This window comes from Glossina fuscipes, unplaced genomic scaffold (genome assembly GCF_014805625.2).
Source record: "Glossina fuscipes isolate IAEA_lab_2018 unplaced genomic scaffold, Yale_Gfus_2 1, whole genome shotgun sequence".
Lineage (NCBI taxonomy): Eukaryota > Metazoa > Arthropoda > Insecta > Diptera > Glossinidae > Glossina > Glossina fuscipes.
This window is the reverse complement of record NW_023998415.1, coordinates 26,238,596-26,258,448: the sequence shown is the minus strand read 5'-3', so window position 1 is coordinate 26,258,448 and position 19,853 is coordinate 26,238,596. Positions and strand designations below refer to the sequence as shown.

The following is a 19,853-nucleotide window of genomic DNA, read 5'->3' as shown; positions in this document are numbered from 1 at the left end:
TAGTTTTTTTATCTCAGTGATTGCTTTGGAAATTGAATTAGAAAAGGTTGCGAGATTTATTTTTAAGTTTTATTTAAAGTGAATAATTAGCCTTAAAATAACTAGAACTGCAAATGAAATCATTAACGCATAAATAGTTTTCTAATCAATGGAGCTTCGTACATTTTAAACTTATTCTGGCCATCTCTCTCTTTGGATGTGTCAGGACACTAAACTGAAAACAAGAATACATGCATATATGTGCACAAATATATATAGAAACTACATATATGTTTATATATATAATCATACGAGTATGAAGAAAAAGAAGACTAATTTGTATTTGTGTGTTTATTTAAAAAAAAAAAAGTGAGAAATTAAAGTCGATAAAGTTTTAAGCGAAATCGTGTAACTAAAATAGAAAAATACACAAATTTCTCAAAAAGAAAGCCGTCAAGAGGAGAAATTTTTTTTAGTGCTATTGCTAGAGCTTTATATAGGAGTGGTGCACTAGTCTGACAAAATGTCTGCAAATTGTTTAAGTGGGTTGGAAAAAATTAATCTTCCTGCAGATGTAAGAGAGAAGTTGGCTGAGCTCGAATTAGAATTATCGGAAGGTAAGTCATATCCAATTACTTATTAGTACTAGTAAATATTATTGCTTAAACTTCATACGTATTTATGAGCATCTTTAAAGGATGGTTACATGCGTGCACATAAATATATTCCATTTACTCATGTAAAATTTATGACAAATTTTTTTTATATATATATCCGTTTTCGTGTATTCATGCATTTATAATTAATAAGTAGGATTTAAAACAAATATTCCCTTCATCCTAAGAATAACGTTCGAAGTATTTTACAAATATTCTCAAGTGTGGTGTCATATACATATACAGTAACTTTTAGTAACAAATTTAAGTTTCAGTGTCGATTCCCAGAATTTTTCGTTGCAAACAATTATGTCTTTTTTTATTGTTTTCATTTTATGTCATTATAATTTTAGCGTAACACGACGAATTAAATGATTGGACAATTGGATAAGTCTTGCTATGTATACGACACTATATAAAGTAACGGAGGCTCGCTTCGGAACATAGAACGCAAACTTCGAGGACACGAAACTGTTCTCTTCATTCTTATGGAAACTTGATGAATTCAACATTTAAGTGCAGGTCATCACTTAACCGTCAAATGATGTCATTGTAAAGTGGTTGCACTCTATTCATAAATAATTAAATTAAAAAATTTCACTTACATTTAAGAGGAAGTTATTCGAAAATATTTTTAAGCACTTTGAACCGTAAATTTTCAATAAATTGATTAAAAACGTATTAAAATTATTTGGTTATATATTTTTAAACAAATGTTTAAAAAATTTCAACCAATATCTGCCGATGAAAATTTCTGGAATCATAGCTAATGTAACTTAAAATTATTGTTTTCGGTATTTCTAGTTATTCAGAAGCAGGGCAATATCATATCCTACAAAAGCATATACGTATACTCCCGGCAAACTTGAGATCATCTGTTTGTTTATTTACTGAGATAGAAACTTGAAATGTCCAACATATGCTTGAAATTGATTTCGAGAAAGTAAAAGTAATAATCATAAGCAAAAAATTTATAACTTAAAAATATATGTCAATGAATTTCGGATCCTAACTCATATGGATCGAAATCATGTACAACTACATACTAAAATTACATAAATATAATAAAAAAACGAATAAGCTTGATCTTACGACGTAATTCGTCCAACATTCAAGAAAATCAAGGAAATGAGGAAGTAAAAAAAAAATTCCCCGCAATTCTATTTTGAATTCAAGTCACTACTAAAATAGTCCGAATCCAAGGCATAGTTAGCGAGTGCCCCTGGATTTTCATTTTGCAGCGTCTTTGCAATCTCCAATGATCTACATATCTTGCCTATAGTTTTAAAAACTCGTAAATAATTAGGTCACAGATGAATGATCAAAAAGTTAATTTATTTAAGAAGGCACTGGAAATTTGATTTATTTTTATGCATATATCTTCAAGTGAATTGTTTAAATTATTCGATCTAATATTTTAGATAAAGAATAAAGTTTTTACATTCTCAACTAAGGTGTATAGAGAACCTAACCAAGCCAAATTATTCTATGGCAACGACAACTTCCTCTGAAATATCATGCGTGATCTTAAAACTTACCTCTTACTCTTATCAACTCAAATTCTTAATTTAGTTCCTCCGATTGTTTTCGATATTTTATGATATATACATTTTGCGACATTTGAGTATATATTTGACTGCATTTAACTTAAGGCATAGCAGAATTTAGTTTCCAAACCAATCTAAGTTTTTCTTTTTCTGAATACCTAAATAAGAAAGTCACATAAGCAGGATCAATGAAAGGCAAATGTCAATTCAAAGTTATTAGCAGATAATAATTAAATAACGAATCACGAGAAATTTTTCATTACGAAATCTTTACCGATCTAGGAGAAGGCTTATGGATTTAACAAAGATGACAATACGCATGTGGTTAGGTGTATAAAATTTCACTAAGTTTTACTTAATTCCGTTTAATTTTTTTAAATTATTTAAAAAATTTCCCTTTGTCTTTCTTTTTTCTTTTGTGTAGGAGATATAACACAAAAAGGTTACGAGAAGAAAAGGACTAAGTTGTTACAACCATTTTTGACACAGGTCAGCGAAGGTATGTACGATATCCATTTTTAAGCAATTAACTGCTGTTGACATGTGTACGTGTGAGCTGGAATGTACGCACCTCAAGTGATATAGACAAAACCTAACCTAACATTTGAAATATAAAATGTACAAGCTTTTGTGAAGAATAATAATATTTCCATATATTTTTTTTATGGACTCTATATAAAAAGAGAGAAAAAAGGCGACAAAATTTGTTGTTGATAAATACATAAAAAAGTCATGATTTGTTTGTCTTACATGCGTGTAGATCAACTATGCCTATTATTGGCATGGACTTTTTATAGAAGGTTCGTCGGTACGGCGTCAAGAGGGGTAGTCAAGCGCTTTTAACAATTTATGCAAGCATCGAAACACAGCGATGACTTTCAGGAATAACTAACTATGAATGGAATGGGACATATTACTCGATATATAAAAAGTTCAAACAAATTATTTTACATACAGTTGCGGGAGATCGTGTGCATTGTGTCATAAAGTGTAAAAATGATGCTACGATGCCGTTGCTACAGTCCGTTGCTGTTCCAAGGGGGCCTCTCTTAAATATCTCCTCAAATTTAATTGCTGACTCATCGAAAGAAAGCCGTTCCGATATAAAGGAACAGCAAAGTTAAATTGATATTGATAAGGACGGACACTAGTTAAGTGGTATAAATTGTTTTTGATTATTAAGCTGACATTTCTATATGTTGAACATAGTAGACATGACATAGAATGCTCACTATTTAATGTAATATATTTTTGTTATTTGAAGCCAAAGCATCCAGCTTGACGGAAGATGATAAACATAATAAGGCCAACCCACCGTATTATAATATTAAGGAACCCGGCGCACAGAATATAAGGATTATGAAAGATGGCGCTTTAGTGTCCAGTGAAGGATACAGTTATGTTACAGAAGTTCCATCCCTTCCTCACCAAAGACATTCCAGTTCGTCAACAAAGAAGTCTGATTATTATCAACAGCCAGCCGATGATCAATCCGAACATGGTTATGAAAACAGTCGAATGCGACGAACTCATCGGAAAATCACTCACAATGAAAAGCGCTATCATTCAGGTATATACCGTTATTTATATTTTTTATTTTTTATTTAAATGGCTATACCATATGCAACCGTACGCTTCCATAATATTTAAATCGTTTTCAAATGTAGAAGTTCGTCAAGAGGCAGTGCAGCAGGCACTGGCTGCTCTTAAATCTCGACCGAAGCCAAGTTTACCTATGCCATCAAAGCGAAGCTCAGTTCTAAACAGAAGTCCAGAAAGGAACAACGATGATTTAGGTAGAGTACGGTTATCTATATTAATACAATTCTTACAATTTCAAATACACATACATACATATATATATATATATATATATATATATATTGCAAAATTCATAGATTCGACAACAGACGATGATTCTATACCCGATGACATTATTTCCCCAGACAGAGAATACAATTATCCTCGAGATCATGTTAGTAACATAGTTGAGCCAAACATAAAGCCACCAATTCGCGAATCTTCTAAAGGTATTTTTCCTGCTAAAAACAGCCAATCCGATCGAAGGCAGAAACAAACGTTACCTCCTCTGGTAAGAGTTCAAATGAGAAATGGAAATAAAAATTTACAAAACAAATTAACCGTAGAGCGTCCATATTGATTTTATTATAATCTATATAATAATGATTTTATTATAATAATATTATGATTAGATTATCATAGGGACCAAAACCCTAAATATATATGAATAAATAATATTTTGATTATTATCTTTTTGTTAACGCAGCCCAAATTGGAGACTTCTGGCTTGGATTCGCCAATAACGACATTCAAGCAAGATAATGATGATTATTTGGAGAACGTAGAAACTTCTAAAGCTTGTATGTACCAAAGATCTATATGCATATATATTTTTATAAAAATTTTTTTGCAAATTTTTGAAAAAATTACGATATTATTGGACTTCATTTCTTCCATCAAGAATATTTATACCTACACACGCGATATACATAAGGAGTAATGCTTTGTCTTGTGAATTTTTTTTCAATAAATTTTTTTTTTTTTTGTCGTCTTAAGTGATCCTTCAATAGACAAGAGATTTTATGGGCCGTCATATTTTTATGCGATTCAAAAGTTGATTTTCCGAATGAAATCTCTCTACTTCAAACTTTTTAATCGCACTTTTCTCGAAACTGTTATACTGTTTGTCGTATCATTATCGCATCATAAAATTAGAATTTCGATATTCTGTAATATTGGATGGCGATGATCAATTTCTCTCCATTTACCCAAGGGTTAACCACCTTTTTGCCTTTGGGGTATGGTTGCACTCTCGGCGTGCCCTACGACCGATTGCGTCGGTTTTCAATATGCAAACTTTGTGCATTTCAGGCCAATTATTAATTTATGTGCCCGGGAGATTATTTACCACCGACATATTAAACAACAGACGGCCGGAGCGACATGCTTCGTAGTGTCTGTCAAGTTTGACAAACTTGAATATATTCCCAACTTAACGGCGGCGGGTGTACAAAATCCAGCCAAACAATGAGCGAACAAGACAATCGATTGAGAATTGAGATACAATAATAATATGGCCCCAGAGATGTTCTAAAAAAGATTGGTTCCTTTGCAAGCACTACTACCTTTTTTTTTTTAAGAATTTTATAAAAAAGTTTTTAACCGTCTTAATAAAAATGTTGTCCCAAAACATTAATCCGATAAAATTACTCGAAATTTTATGCCCGCAAAATTGGCATTTCCCCTGTAAAAAAAATCGGGCCGCATACCAAAGGCGTATTGAAGATAGATATTGAATCGATCGGTCTTCTAAAAATTTAGTGGGCATTTGTTGGTACAATGAAAAAAGAAAATATTTAATTATTCGTTCCTCAAACTTAAAGACCATAAACATTTTCTTAAGGGACAGGTAGATGTAGTGAAATGACATTGATGTACACCTTTTCCTAAACGTAATTAGAATAAAAAAAAGAAAAAAAAGAAAAAAGTAGTGTAAAGCGTTTGGTACAAAATTTAATTGTATAAATGTATATATATATACATATATATATATGACAGATGCGGCTCCAGATATCACACAGTTTAATAACACGCGACGTGTTGCTGATCGCGTAACAAGATATGTTAATATATCACAAACTGACGTCAATGAAGATTGTAACGGTAAATGGAAAGTTTCTGCGAAAATTCAACAGCTTTTGAATACTTTAAAACGACCGAAACGTCGTCCTTTGCCAGAGTTTTATGAAGATAACGATATTGAATTAGAAATAGCAGCAAATCCCAAAGATCCAAATGCTCCAAAGCCCGAAGGAAGCACAATGACGGCCGTGCAAGGAGAACAATTAACTGTGTCAGCAGGATTGCCTCGCTCCCTCGAAGCTGCTGTACAACGTTACGGTAGCAATTCATTTAAATCTCCAATGGCAACTGTAGTCGATCCAAATGGAAAGATAACAACAACCCTTACGTATGGCAAATTACTGTCAAGGGCACAAAAAATAGCGTATTCACTGTCAACAAAAATATTTAGTAAAGGTCCCGAACAAGTGACTTTAAAGCCTGGCGACAGAGTTGCATTAGTATATCCCAATAACGATCCCCTCAGGTAATTAAATTACGATCATTAATTCATTTGATTTATTTAAAATTTAAATTAATATTTATTTAAATTTACGAAAATATGTATATGGAAAAAAAGGCTCAAAAGCCTTGTAGCTAACTATACCCTCCTTACAATTTTATTTGTAAAATAATTATTAAAATAAGTAAATAAATAAATTACAGAAAAACCATTGAGACTTCGTGAGAGAAAAAAATTCATATTTTGTTATATTCATTTTGTACATTTTCTACATTTAGAGTCACAAGCTCCCTAACATTTTTACTTATTATTATTAAGCCTGTTAGAGTCAATATACTTTAGATAAACGAAAGTGACCGAGTGATTAATGATTATTTTTATTTAAATTAAAATTCCTTTCCAGCTTCATAACAGCTTGGTATGGATGCATGTTTCGCGGACTTGTTCCACTGCCAATTGAGTTACCATTATCTACATCCGACACGCCTCCACAACAAGTGGGCTTCTTATTAAGTTCATGCGGTATTACTGTCGCGCTAACATCTGAGGCTTGTTTAAAGGGACTGCCAAAATCTAGTACAGGAGAGATAGCAAAATTTAAAGGATGGCCCCGATTGCAGTGGTTCGTCACCGAGCATTTGCCTAAACCGCCTAAGGATTTTAATGTCGGCAATATCCGACTAGAAGACTCGACGACTGCATATATTGAGTACACTACAGATAAAGAGGGCAGTGTAATGGGTAAGTTTACACACTCAACGATAAATCAAAATTTCGAGTTGTGTTACGTTTTCTTTTGCGGATTTTAAATTCGCGGCAATAAGACATTTCGTGTAAGTTCGCGGCTCTTCTTATGTTTTAAATGTGCTTTATTAAATGAAATATGTGCCATTTTGATCTCGGCGAAGAACTAAGCCAAGTGTCTTTAAAAAGTTTCCTTTGAAAAATCAGCTTTACAGGAAGACGAATGATGGTCGGACAAGGCAAAATCGGGGATACGTTAAAACCAAGTCAAGCTCTGACAAATTTTAATGAATTGTGACAAGGTTGTGTGTCTTAGCATTGTTGTAATGCAATGTGATGCCTTGTCGGATGTCTATGTTCAATTGCGTTCGTTACTCACATCAATTATTATAGCAATAGGTAATGAAATCAATGACGTGTCCAGTATGGAGTACGATTCCTTTCAAATTGCCGGTAAATGAAAAAAAATTACGGGGCTTTGACAAGGCTCTCGCAACTCCTTCTATCTTCGTTCACAATCGTTTTTTGCGCATGTTGCTCGAATAGCTCGATTTCGTCGGTTTTAACATGGATCCGTGCTTCAGTATTTGGTCGACTGGTTAATATAACTCTTATAGTACCCAAGTATTGAATTTTATAACCAGTTTTATGTTTCAAACAGATCGTGTTGAGATCAAATGCGTCAGCCTTCTTTACTTTCTTCAAGTACTTTATCTTCTTAAATTGTAAAGGCAGAAGATAAAGCATCTTCACCATAAATATCGCAAAATTTCGCTTTAATTGAAGGAGTAAAGGAATAAGAGAATGTTTGTCAGCATATTTTTTATGTTCCGTGCACTCTTTCTTTCGGTTGAGTCAAAAAATCTTCGAATGTTTCTCGTTATCTGAATTCTCTTTAAAAATTTACATGCACTAGGTAGCTTAATAGGATTAGTATTGCCAAAGTTATGCAACTTGAACGCATCTGCTGGAAGAAACACCTCGAACATATGCAAACGCCTAAATATTTGAAAAAGTTTCTTGCATTTCTACAAAGAAAATCTCGGATTCATTTCATTTGCATAACTCTATTAAGTGCTAAATAGAATTGTTTTTAATATTATTTATTAATTTTTTTAAATATTTTACTTAATTTGTATATTTTTATCTTTTTATTATTAGGTGCTTGCAAAAATGTTCGCCATTTTTTCACTTCAAAAAAGCATTTATTGAGAACAATTGATAAAATGTATATTAATTAAAATATTTTCCATCATTTTATATAACGTTTTACCATATTACTGGCAACATGGCAATAACGTATCGAAAAGACTTATATTGGTTGGCAGCGATCCAATCAATCATCGAGCCATTTTCGGTCACTTATTCAATTTTATTAAGCTGCGTGCCAGCCGTACCATGCCGCATTGACCTGAACAAGTGACATTCAGAGGGCTCCAAGGCTGCTGGTGTGGCAGAACTTCCCATTCGAGCTGCAACAATGTATCTCTGGGCGACCCTTGCAACAAATAGCTCAAATGGTATTGCTAATCAATTTGCGAGGCAGCCATCTTCTCACCGTATATGTGCATGTGTGGATGCGACTGTTAAATTGTTGAAATGATGAAGCGGCGTCATCATAGGCTTCTGAACGGCCTTGACCACAGATTTCTTCAAATTAAATAACTTAAGTAATGAAGATTGAAAATGCAATTCTGAGCGCTCCGTGATTAGTGTCGGCATATGCTGAATAACTCAATAATATTAAAATTGGAATACATTTTAATTTTAGGTAGAAAAAGGTCAAAATAGTCGAATGTAACCATTATATACACTGATATATGCCATTTCTCTATCATTTTTACCTATAGAAGTCACTGGCCAAAATTTTTGCAAGCATCTAATGTAAATTGAGAATTTTATATTTTTATTGCCCTTCATATATACACATATGCGTTCATATTGTCCATTGCGTCTTCCTCCTCCGGTTTCTAGTAACGATGCAAACTGAAGCTTTCGTGTACATTCTTGATAACTTATAAAGAGCATTTATTTTCTTTAGTTTCTTAATATGTTGTATTGTAGCAGTGCTGTTTAGAAGAAGGACAAGTATAAAACACTTATATTAATGTGTACATATATATATATATATATATATATATATTTATTTGTTTTAAGGCGTAACCGTTACGAGGCTTGCTATGATGAATCATTGCCGAGCTTTAAGTATGGCATGTCATTATACGGAAGGTGAGACTATCGTTTGCGTTTTAGATTTTAAACGTGAAGTTGGACTTTGGCATGCTGTCTTGACGTCAGTATTAAATGGGATGCATGTACTGTTCATTCCATACGCTCTAATGAAGTTAAGACCGTCATCCTGGATGCAACTAATAACTAAACATAGAGCATCGTGTTGCTTAGTTAAGAGTCGTGATTTACATTGGGGTCTTTTAGCCACAAAAGATCATAAAGATATCTCATTGTCGTCATTGCGAATGCTCCTCGTCGCTGATGGAGCTAATCCATGGTCTTTGTCGTCGTGTGACCAGTTTTTAAATGTTTTCCAGGCAAAAGGCCTTCGTTCAGATGCCATATGTCCGTGCGCGAGCAGCTCAGAGGTATTCACTGTATCGCTTCGGCGACCAGGACGATCTTCGAGCGCATTTAGTCAATCGGCTACGGGAAGAGGTGTACTTTCTATGGCAGCGCTTTCTCATGGTGTTGTTCGTGTGGATAGCGAAGATTCTTTAACGTCCCTAACATTACAGGACTGTGGCCAAGTTATGCCTACGGCCAATATGGTAGTTGTGCGATCTGAAGGATATCCCGTGCTCTGTAAGACCGATCAAGTTGGTGAAATATGTGTTACCAGTGGTGCTACTGGCGCTAGTTATTTTGGATTGGAAGGGCTAACCAATGCCACTTTCAAGGTGCAACCATTCTTAGATGATCCCGAATGTGACAAAGACGGTGCTGTTATTAAAACGAAATCAATTAGTGATGAGTATTATGTAAGGTCAGGACTTCTAGGCTTTCTTGGTCCTGGGGGTCTTGTCTTTGTCTGCGGTTCTCGTGACGGTTTAATGACGGTTACAGGTCGAAAACATAACGCAGATGATATTATTGCAACTGTTTTAGCAGTTGAACCGATGCGATTTATCTACAGAGGACGTATTGCCGTTTTCAGCATTAAAGTATTAAGAGACGAACGCGTATGTGTTATTGCCGAGCAAAGGCCTGATTGTTCTGAAGAGGAAAGCTTCCAATGGATGTCAAGAGTTTTGCAAGCGGTCGACTCAATTCATCAAGTAGGTATATATTGTTTGGCGCTAGTACCGCCAAATCACTTGCCGAAAACTCCATTGGGTGGAATAAATCTTTGCGAAGCGCGGCGTCGATTTTTAGACGGCTCTCTTCACCCTGCTAACGTGTTAATGTGTCCGCATACCTGCGTCACTAATCTACCAAAACCAAGAGAAATTCATCAGGGTAAGTTTGATGCCATATTACTTGCGTACTTACGATAAAACACAATTAATATCTATCTTTTGTACTAAATTTATAATTACAAACCTAGTTTCCGAACTTCAGTTTAAACATTTATAGAGAGGAACTAAACATTTATAGCATAGAACTCGTCTTTGAACAATGCAATATATTGACATTTGTGCTCGGCATTGCATTTATTCATTTCGTTTGCCTACCGTTTACTTATTATTTGCTTTCTTATCGCAACAAAACCAAACTTCAAAATCAAAGATATTTGTTAGGTTAGTTGATGAACACACATTTAGAAGAAGCAAAAGGTAAAGCGTTTTAATTGACATTGACACTATGTTCTTGATCAACAAGGCTTTGACCGACAAGCCTTATTGTTATGATCTCTTAAATAATTGATGGCGCACCACCGTATTTTCCTTTTTATTAATATATTTTCTTCTTCTTTTTTTTTCGTAAGGATATGCTTTCTCAATCTGTTCTTTGTTTAATAATCAATCCTTTCCTTACATGCAATTCTTTTTTCTGATCCTCAAACTGATCTTCGAACAAGCAAACGGAAAATATTGAAAGAGAGTACACAAACATCTGAATGTGTTTTCAAAAATTTATATCGAATTTGGCGCTACAATGACGCTACAGTTTGTTAACCTATTTGACATAGGTAACAGAGAAATATTGCCTTCAAAGTATCTATGGATGGATTATAATTAAAAATGGATATGTACAGTTACACAGTTACATTGGTAGCTAACTTTCTTGAAAAATAGAAAGGCTTAAGAAATTCATTACAGCCTATACATATATATGGATGAGAAGAATGTCAAGAATGGCATTCTCGATTTGAAGCTCTGTTATGCCATCTATTTTCCAAAAATAATTAAATATAGTGGAAATGAATTTTTAATATATACAGTGAAATTGCTCACCTTACATTTAACTTAATTATGTAAACTTTCCTTCATCGATTGTTTATGTTTTATCATAGAATATGTAGAAATTTAGATGTTGGATTGTTTACATTCAGCCTAACTATAGAATATATGATTCTCCTTCTCTTTCTCGCTGTCTCTCTCTCTCGCTCTCTCTTCCCCCTCCCCGCCCAAACCTTTTCTTATCTTTATCTTCTCTCTGTCTCTCTCTTTCTCTCTCTCTTTCTCTCTCTCTCTCTCTCTATTTTCCACTTATTATAAAATACGTGAAATATATTTATTTTTCTTTTTCTATTCTGGCGCTGATTTTGTACTTAATCCACTGATGCTATTACACCATATAAATCGTGTACGCGCATTAACACAACACTTTACGATTGCAACAACTACTCTCTATAATGCTCAAACAAATACACTTACATATATATAAAATATTTCATTCAAACCACAACTTCACTTAACCAAATCCACCTTAATCTATAATAAACATCTGTTTAATTGATTGGAATTATACATTGAAATACTAACATCATAAAAGGTGTGCATTCCACTGCAAAACTAAGTTCATCTGGATGTGGTATTACAGACACCTCGGTTGGACCAGCGTCTGTGATGGTTGGAAATTTAGTGCAGGGTAATCGGCTTGCGGTTGCTCAAGGACGCGATCTTGGACTCTCCGAAGACAATGAACGGAAGGTATGTCAATTGCAATTATAACTTGAACAACAACAACAACAACAGTATTTGCAGCCGTTTTTTTGAAAGTAAGTCTAGTCTAAATTACAATAAATTTGCAATCGATTCGCAAACGGGATCAGTCAATAGTATATCTCTTAAAACATTATCTACGTCATATGTGAGATATATATAAAAAAATTTTGTTATATTGTAAAACTGGTTAAAAAATTTTCAAAGTGCGGCTAAAAGCAGAAACATTTTTATCTCAAATCTCCTTTTTTTTTTAATGCTTTCGAATAAACAAAAGTTAGAAAAGTTTCTTCCTTTTTTTTTTTTTTGCATTTTATTGCATCAGTACCAATTAATAACAGGCGTTTTGCGATGGAGAGCCAACACGTCCCCGGATCATGTATTGTTCACCCTTTTAAACACGAAAGGTAAATTTGCTTAAAAGCATTGTGTTTGTATGAATGATGAAAAAATGAATGAATCTTTTGCAGGTTCCATAGCTAAGACACTAACCTGCTCCGAATTACATAAAAGAGCGGAAAAAATTGCAGCTCTCTTGCAAGAGAAGGGCAAAATCGAACCAAATGATCATGTTGGTAAGTTTTGACTTAATTCAAATCCGAAGGCACTTTGCCAAGTTTTTATATTCAATTTATTTTCGAGTCAATAATTTTCGCTTTTTCTATTTTCCAGCTGTATAAGGGTTAAGGCAAACATGTAGAAGACTAGGATTTTGTTCCTTTAAATTAAATATATTCTGCTCAGAGAATGTCTTCGATATCCAGCTACTCAAACTAGCGTATATATATATATAAGACTTGCCCAGTCTTTCGTTAATTTTTCGCCCATATGAAATGTAGGCTTCTTGCTTAGGCATAACTGCGAGCTGATCAATATCATTTTTACATCGGACTTTTGTATTACCATTAGTACTGAACATATATATCCGATTTTATATTGACTATAAGATACGATTCTCTCTTGTTTATTTCTCTGGGTGTAAGATCACTTTCCCCATTTGAAATTATACCCATTTCAAATTAGTTGATCGAGGGCATTCTAAGTACCGACACTAAATTGACGTCGGAACCTTCGGTCAAAGAACACATAAACTTTGTGGAGCTTGTCGCGCCTACTTCTGGATGCTACATACTGACACGACAAATGAGAAAATTAAATGAGAAAGGAGCAAACTAGTGATATATGTATGATTATATCGCCAATGTGATCAATAACTAATAACTGTTTAGTAAGCAAAATATTTTTTTTTTTCTTGGAAAAATTATACGTTTGCAATAGGCATAAGTATAATAAACTTTTCAATATAATCTAGATTCAAATGTCGCGCCCAACGGTTTCCCAATTTTTTTTATTCCTTTCAAGTAAAATGTATATCTATCGAGCAACACCAAACACAGGTCTGCTTCACATTCGAATTCTTCATTCGACGCGAAACGTCCGCCGGACAGCCATGTTTGCAGACTTGCAAGTAAACAATACTCGCGGTAGGCTAAATTTCAAGGGAGTCGATAAAGACTACACTGCCTACATGTAAAGAAAATTAGCCTTGCCCAGCGGTAGCTACATATACTTACACATCTTTTTGATAGAATATAAATGCGATGTTAAGAGGACGTCCGATCTTATAATCACTCTTCTATTATTGGATAAGAATGAGAAATAATAAGTCATTCGTTGATAGAGTTGGAATGTCTGGCGAATACAAGAGGTGTAGTAGCACGACATTTTACTTTAATACTGACTGTCGACAACAATCCTACAATGCTTTACCCTCTATTACGAACGTTTCTTTTTAATAAGTGATTCACTATCACTAGTTATTATTTATGCTTTTTCGTAGTGAACGTTGATGGTTGCCGCGGATGGACCCATAATAAGTTATGCTTTGGATTTTTAAGACAAATTCATTGTATGTGTCGCTCGAAGCACAGATGTTGGAAAAATTTTTTTTTTTTATATATCTTTTCTCCAATCTCCAGCATATTCAACCATATTTGATACGCCCGATAACTATACATCTTGAAGAAAGATAGTCCGGTACTGGCTAACCTTAACGGTATGGTAGAGTCTAAAGGCAAGAGTGGGGTATTACATTTTTAGTAGTACAAAGCGCAAAGTAAGGCTAAAGGCTTTGTAAACTAATTTTAAGCACCACGAGGGTCAGAAGCCCGCTCGCAGGGGTTGCGATTTACCAGGAAAGTTCGCTGGAAGGTACATCATCGTTGCGAGCCCTGACTGCTTGGGTACGGTCCTTTAGGGAGTATCGTGGTGGGTGTGGTTTTCACCATTCCATATCCATTGGAATAAATCCGGGGTGATGATAGGCCTCACCACATACCAGACTGGCGGTTCACACGGCCACACACGATGAACCATCTGCGCACCTCGGGGTAAGAAAGGCCCCCTTATTAGGGGATTGTCTCTCCCCCCGGGGGATGATCACTCAACTTAATTGATTGCCTATGGTTGTAGGCAACCCGTCTGATTAAGGCATCAAGCCAGGTGCAGACGTTAAACCCACAGAGCGATCTGTTCATCTGTTGCGGTCATTGTTAAGAATGAATTCAATCAACAACAATACCAGACACGACCATGTTGCTTTGACCTTTCTTTTTGTACACGATTTTGAAGCTTAATAACAGCGCCAGCAAATGTCATAAATATCATTGTTGACAAATAGTTCAGACGCAGAACCCTCGTTGGGTTCAGTAAGTAAAAGTATCAGGTCATTTACTTGGCGTCTTTGATGAAGGAATGACGCCTTAAATTTATTATATATTTTGAATGGTATGCGTTCTAGAAACGAGCGCATCATGACTATACGTGTCATTAATTTTATGTAATGACCTTAAAAGAAAACGTGCCCAACATCTCCGAACGTGTCTTTATTTTCTTTGTTCTTTATTGCGTAATTGACACATTATTACATACATTATTAGTATTTTATTTTTTTTTTTGTTGTCAACGTACAAATCAATAGATTTTTTACTCTACTTTTAGCTTTGATTTTCCCACCTGGCTTGGACTTGTTATGTGCATTTTATGGATGTTTATATTTGGGTGCCATTCCAATCACTATAAGACCTCCACATCCTCAAAATCTAATGACAACATTACCTACAGTGAGAATGATCGTTGACGTTTCTAAAAGCGTTATTGTGCTATCTATTCAATCCATTATAAAACTTTTGAAATCCCGAGAAGCTGCCGCCTCTATTGATCCGAAGACCTGGCCTTCTATTTTGGATATCGATGACAATCCTAAACGGAAACTCACTTGCATCGCGAATTGTTCTCTGGACTCCACGGCGTATTTAGACTTTAGCGTATCGACTTGCGGAAGATTAAGTGGCGTTAACATTACTCATCGGTAAGATTGAGCTGCAAACATTATTTACTACAATTGTTCGTCATACTCAATATAATTGAAATGCAAAATATTTACAAAATTATATTTAGGTGCATGGATGTTTCCAAAAGTATTTCTCAAATTACCTTTAAACTTATGATCGATTAGATTAGGCATCAATAAACAATTGTCGGACCTATCCCATGTATAGGTTACAAAAATAATGAAACTTTTTTTTCTTTTTTTTTTTCAAGTTATCATTATAGAGGTTATTAATACTAGAATTACCGAGTTAATTACTACTTGGATTAGTTTTCGAGATACCAAAGGCATATACCTATTTCTACTAAAAGACGATCATCTATTTTTCTGGACTCACCGCTCGCGTTTAAAATGAAGATTCGAAAATTATAGATCAAAATATTAAAAATATTCTCCTTTTTTTGAGGTTATTTCAGTTCTTCTTCCGGGTGGGCGTGTATGTTGACAAATCGCAATCATTTTTCACCATTGGATTTTTAATCGGCCAAGGAACGCTTGTGCCGAATTTCAGCTTCCTCTCTTTATTTTAAAGGCTGCAGCAAGCCGATAAAAATAAGGGAACAAAGTGGTCCCTTTTGGTAGGAATAGGTACTTGCCGGTTGTACTAGTCTTAATTATCTATAAAAAGTTTCGTTTAATTATCGCAAGAAGAAAATTAATCATGTTAATGGAAAGAAAAATAATATTTCAGTGGTCAACAGCGTTATTTTTCCACCATTTTTTTTTTTTTTTTTGCAGCTTTACTGGAATGGTGATTACAAATTTTCATACTCACTATACGGGTGCACTACAGTTGGACTTTTGTTTGTAATATCGAGAAAGAAGCGTCATGTTTAATTAGTGCAAGATTTTGAATTGATTTGTTTTGCTTGTCCGTCCATTCGTTTGTCAATCCTTTGACATTACAATGCCTACGGTCGCAAAAATTCAGATTCAACAAAACTAAAACTCATATACACTTCATATAACCCTTTAATCGACGCCCACAAATTAATGGATATTATTCATTCATTTGTGGACAGGAAAATATATAGTTTACAATGTATAGCAGATACAAGTCTTATAGTCAATGAAAAGCTTACAGTCGGGTAAACTGTAAATGACAACTTAAAAGATATATTTAATTGCAATTCAACACTTTTACTATTCAACCAAAGAGGTATCAACTGAATGCAAAGTACTTTTCAATCTTCACAAATCTTCACAAATGCTTTCCAGGTCACGAATATCAAAAGTTGGGTGTAAGGCAAAAGCAACTTTTTTCCTTTTTTTTTTTTTAAATCATTATTTGAGAGATTTTGATGAAGTTAGTCAGTGCTTTAGCAGCTACGACTCGAGACAATTCGTTACAAATATGTATTTTGTCTTTCAGATCATTATCCAGTCTTTGTGCCAGTTTAAAATTGGCGTGCGAATTATATCCATCTCGTCATGTTGCCTTATGTTTGGATCCGTATTGCGGTCTGGGCTTTGCAATGTGGACATTAATCGGTGTATATAGTGGCCATCATTCTATATTGATAGCACCGTATGAAGTAGAAGCGAATCCAAGCCTGTGGCTTTCTACGCTTTCTCAACATAGAGTTCGAGATACTTTTTGCTCGTATGGCGTAATCGAATTATGCACAAAAGCACTTAGCAATTCCATTCCAATGATGAAGCAAAGAAATATCGATTTAAGATGTGTGCGAACTTGTGTGGTGGTGGCAGAAGAACGCCCGCGAGTCCAACTCACGCAACAATTTTGCAAATTATTCCAAGCGTTGGGTCTAAATAATCGATGCGTGTCAACCTCATTTGGATGTCGTGTTAATCCGGCAATATGTGTTCAAGGGGCTAGTTCAGCAGAAAGTGCACAGGTCTACGTTGATTTAAGGGCTCTTCGCAATAATAGGGTTGCTCTCGTCGAACGTGGAGCGCCGAACTCTTTATGTTTAATAGAATCAGGAAAACTGTTACCAGGTGTCAAAGTTATAATAGCCAATCCGGATACAAAAGGTCACTGTGGCGACTCCCATCTTGGTGAAATATGGGTATGTAAAAGTTGCGAAATCGCTGATCATTTAAACTCATAAATGCTGTTTAGGATTTATAAAAATCACAGAGATCAGAGTGATTTTTTTTAAGGTTTTTTCATATACAAATAGAAAAAGTTCCTTAAAATTATCTTTTTAGCATACAAAGTGTTTTATATATATAAAAAAAAAAAAAGAATAACGTTTCTCGATCAAAAATTTATTCCCTAATTTACGATATTCGTCTTGTTAAGGTGCAATCTCCGCATAACGCCAACGGTTATTATACCATTTACGGCGATGAGACTGATTACAATGATCATTTTAATGCTAAGCTTGTCACGGGTGCAACAACCGAAGTATATGCGCGAACTGGTTATCTGGGATTCTTAAGACGAACAGAATGCTCGCAATCTGTTTCGGTTTTAGACGAAACTACTCCAAGCATCGCGAGCAGAGACAGCGATAATGATTCTCTTAATTCCTTTAATCAATCTCATCTCAATTCAAGTAATATATTAACGAGCGAACTGCATTCGTACAGCACACCACACGAACAACAACAACATGATGCAGTTTACGTTGTTGGCGCTTTGGATGAAGTTATTTCATTGCGTGGAATGAATTATCATCCAATCGATATAGAAAACTCAGTAATGAGGTGCCATAAAAAAATCGCCGAATGGTAAGGAATCGAACATATATCTCAATTGAATTAAAAGCAATTTATCGAATAATAATATTTTCATTTTTTGCTTAGCGCTGTATTCACTTGGACTAATTTATTAGTTGTGGTCGTTGAATTGGATGGAAACGAGTCGGAAGCGCTAGATTTGGTTCCTCTAGTAACAAATACTGTGCTTGAAGAGCATCAATTAATTGTGGGAGTAGTAGTCGTAGTGGATCCAGGTACGATACAGCAGATGGCAATATTACATGTATTGTGGTGCATCATGCGGTGGTCTTTTCAAAAAATATCCATCATTTTGCTTACTTCTATTAGGTATTTGCAAGACTTTGGATCATTTTTTCACTTGAAAAAGCCATTTGTTGCCAAAAATTGGTACAATTTATATTAATCAAAACAGTTTTCATGATCTTCTACAATATTTTACACTGTTTTTGGCAAGATTGCGTTATCACATCGAAAGAACTTGTACTGTTTTGGCAGCGATCCACTTACTTACCCATTCTCGACCTTCTTCAACATTGCGGACCTGCGTGCAAGCCAAGCCATGCTGCATGAAATCTGAACAAATGGTAATCAGGAGATGCCATCTCTAGTGAGTATGCTGGGTGTGTGGCAGAACTTTCTATTCGAACTGCAACAGTGTACCCTGGACAACTTTTGCAACAAGCGATCAAAATGGCATTTTGCGAGATGGCCGTTTTCTCTTCTTCTGAACCTCTCCTAACGTATGTAAACGTCTGGAAATAGTTGATATCGACTGCTAAACCGTTCGAAACTGGTCTTTCGTCTAATAAGTCTTACAATTCATTGTCTTCGAACCTTCCCTTTTTCCCTCCAGGCTATTTTTTGTCATTGACAGTAAATTCACCAAAACCGATAGTTGAATCTACCCAATCATTACTCTTAAATCGTTGAGGGTTCCATGATTAAGGCTGGCCTACGCTGATTTAATCAATATTATTAAAGGGAAAACTGTTATTTCATCTAGAAGAAGATGAAAATCATCGCATTCAGCCGTTAGGTACATTGGCATTTCCAATTTCTTTATCATTTTTACCAGTAAAGGTCGCTGATCAAAAGTTTTGCAAACACCTAATATCTACATCTGCCCGGCTATGTTACTCTTTTTATTTCAATTTTACCCTTTCGTTCGTTTGTCGACTGTTCTTGAAAATTTTTAAAAAGTAAAAATTAACAGTGGAAACCGAAATTACAATGAGACCAATGGACATAAATAAATCTTTCGCACTTGCTAGATGAGATGAGCATTCGCTTCGTAGCGAATTTAATTTCTTTATTTTTTTTTAATTTCTCTCACACTGCTGTATAAAATATGTTTTTCTTTTTTTTTTGATAAAAATGAATTTTTTTTTTTAGGCGTTGTACCCATTAATAGTAGAGGCGAGAAGCAACGGATGCATTTACGAGATGGATTTTTAGCTGATCAATTAGATCCGATCTACGTCGCCTATAATATGTAAATAAAAATGAACTCATTTGGCTCGAATGCAATTAATCATAAACGACAAAAACTCATATTCAATTAAATATTATCATACTTATACAACAGTTTAAATATAAAAAAAACAGAAGAAAAAAAAAAAA

The 19,853-nt window shown here is 34.6% G+C and overlaps 1 protein-coding gene across 2 annotated transcripts; it reads left to right on the top strand.

Moving 5' to 3' along the window:
- On the top strand, nt 1-19,806 carry LOC119645176 (disco-interacting protein 2). 2 transcript variants are annotated; one of them, XM_038045156.1, is made up of 17 exons: nt 1-596; nt 2,607-2,681; nt 3,447-3,752; nt 3,850-3,978; nt 4,081-4,274; nt 4,470-4,563; nt 5,762-6,311; nt 6,691-7,028; nt 9,189-10,502; nt 12,030-12,139; nt 12,477-12,558; nt 12,622-12,726; nt 15,152-15,521; nt 16,915-17,575; nt 17,812-18,242; nt 18,318-18,466; nt 19,626-19,806. In XM_038045156.1, the coding sequence occupies exons 1-17, from the start codon at nt 503-505 to the stop codon at nt 19,727-19,729; spliced, it is 5,106 nt and encodes a 1,701-aa protein (XP_037901084.1). In that variant the 5' UTR covers nt 1-502; the 3' UTR covers nt 19,730-19,806. The 2 variants fall into 2 exon arrangements, with proteins under 2 accessions (XP_037901084.1, XP_037901083.1); XM_038045155.1 differs by having other exon boundaries at nt 11,982-12,139.
- The last annotated feature ends 47 nt before the right edge of the window (nt 19,807-19,853 follow it).

Excerpts from the sequence above, each read along its gene's own strand:
- LOC119645176 (XM_038045155.1), top strand. The coding sequence starts at position 503 with ATGTCTGCAAATTGTTTAAGTGGGTTGGAAAAAATTAATCTTCCTGCA. Across the intron at positions 10,503-11,981 it reads ACCAAGAGAAATTCATCAGG|GTGTGCATTCCACTGCAAAA; the intron begins GTAAGTTTGATG and ends ACATCATAAAAG. Across the intron at positions 17,576-17,811 it reads CCCATCTTGGTGAAATATGG|GTGCAATCTCCGCATAACGC; the intron begins GTATGTAAAAGT and ends CGTCTTGTTAAG.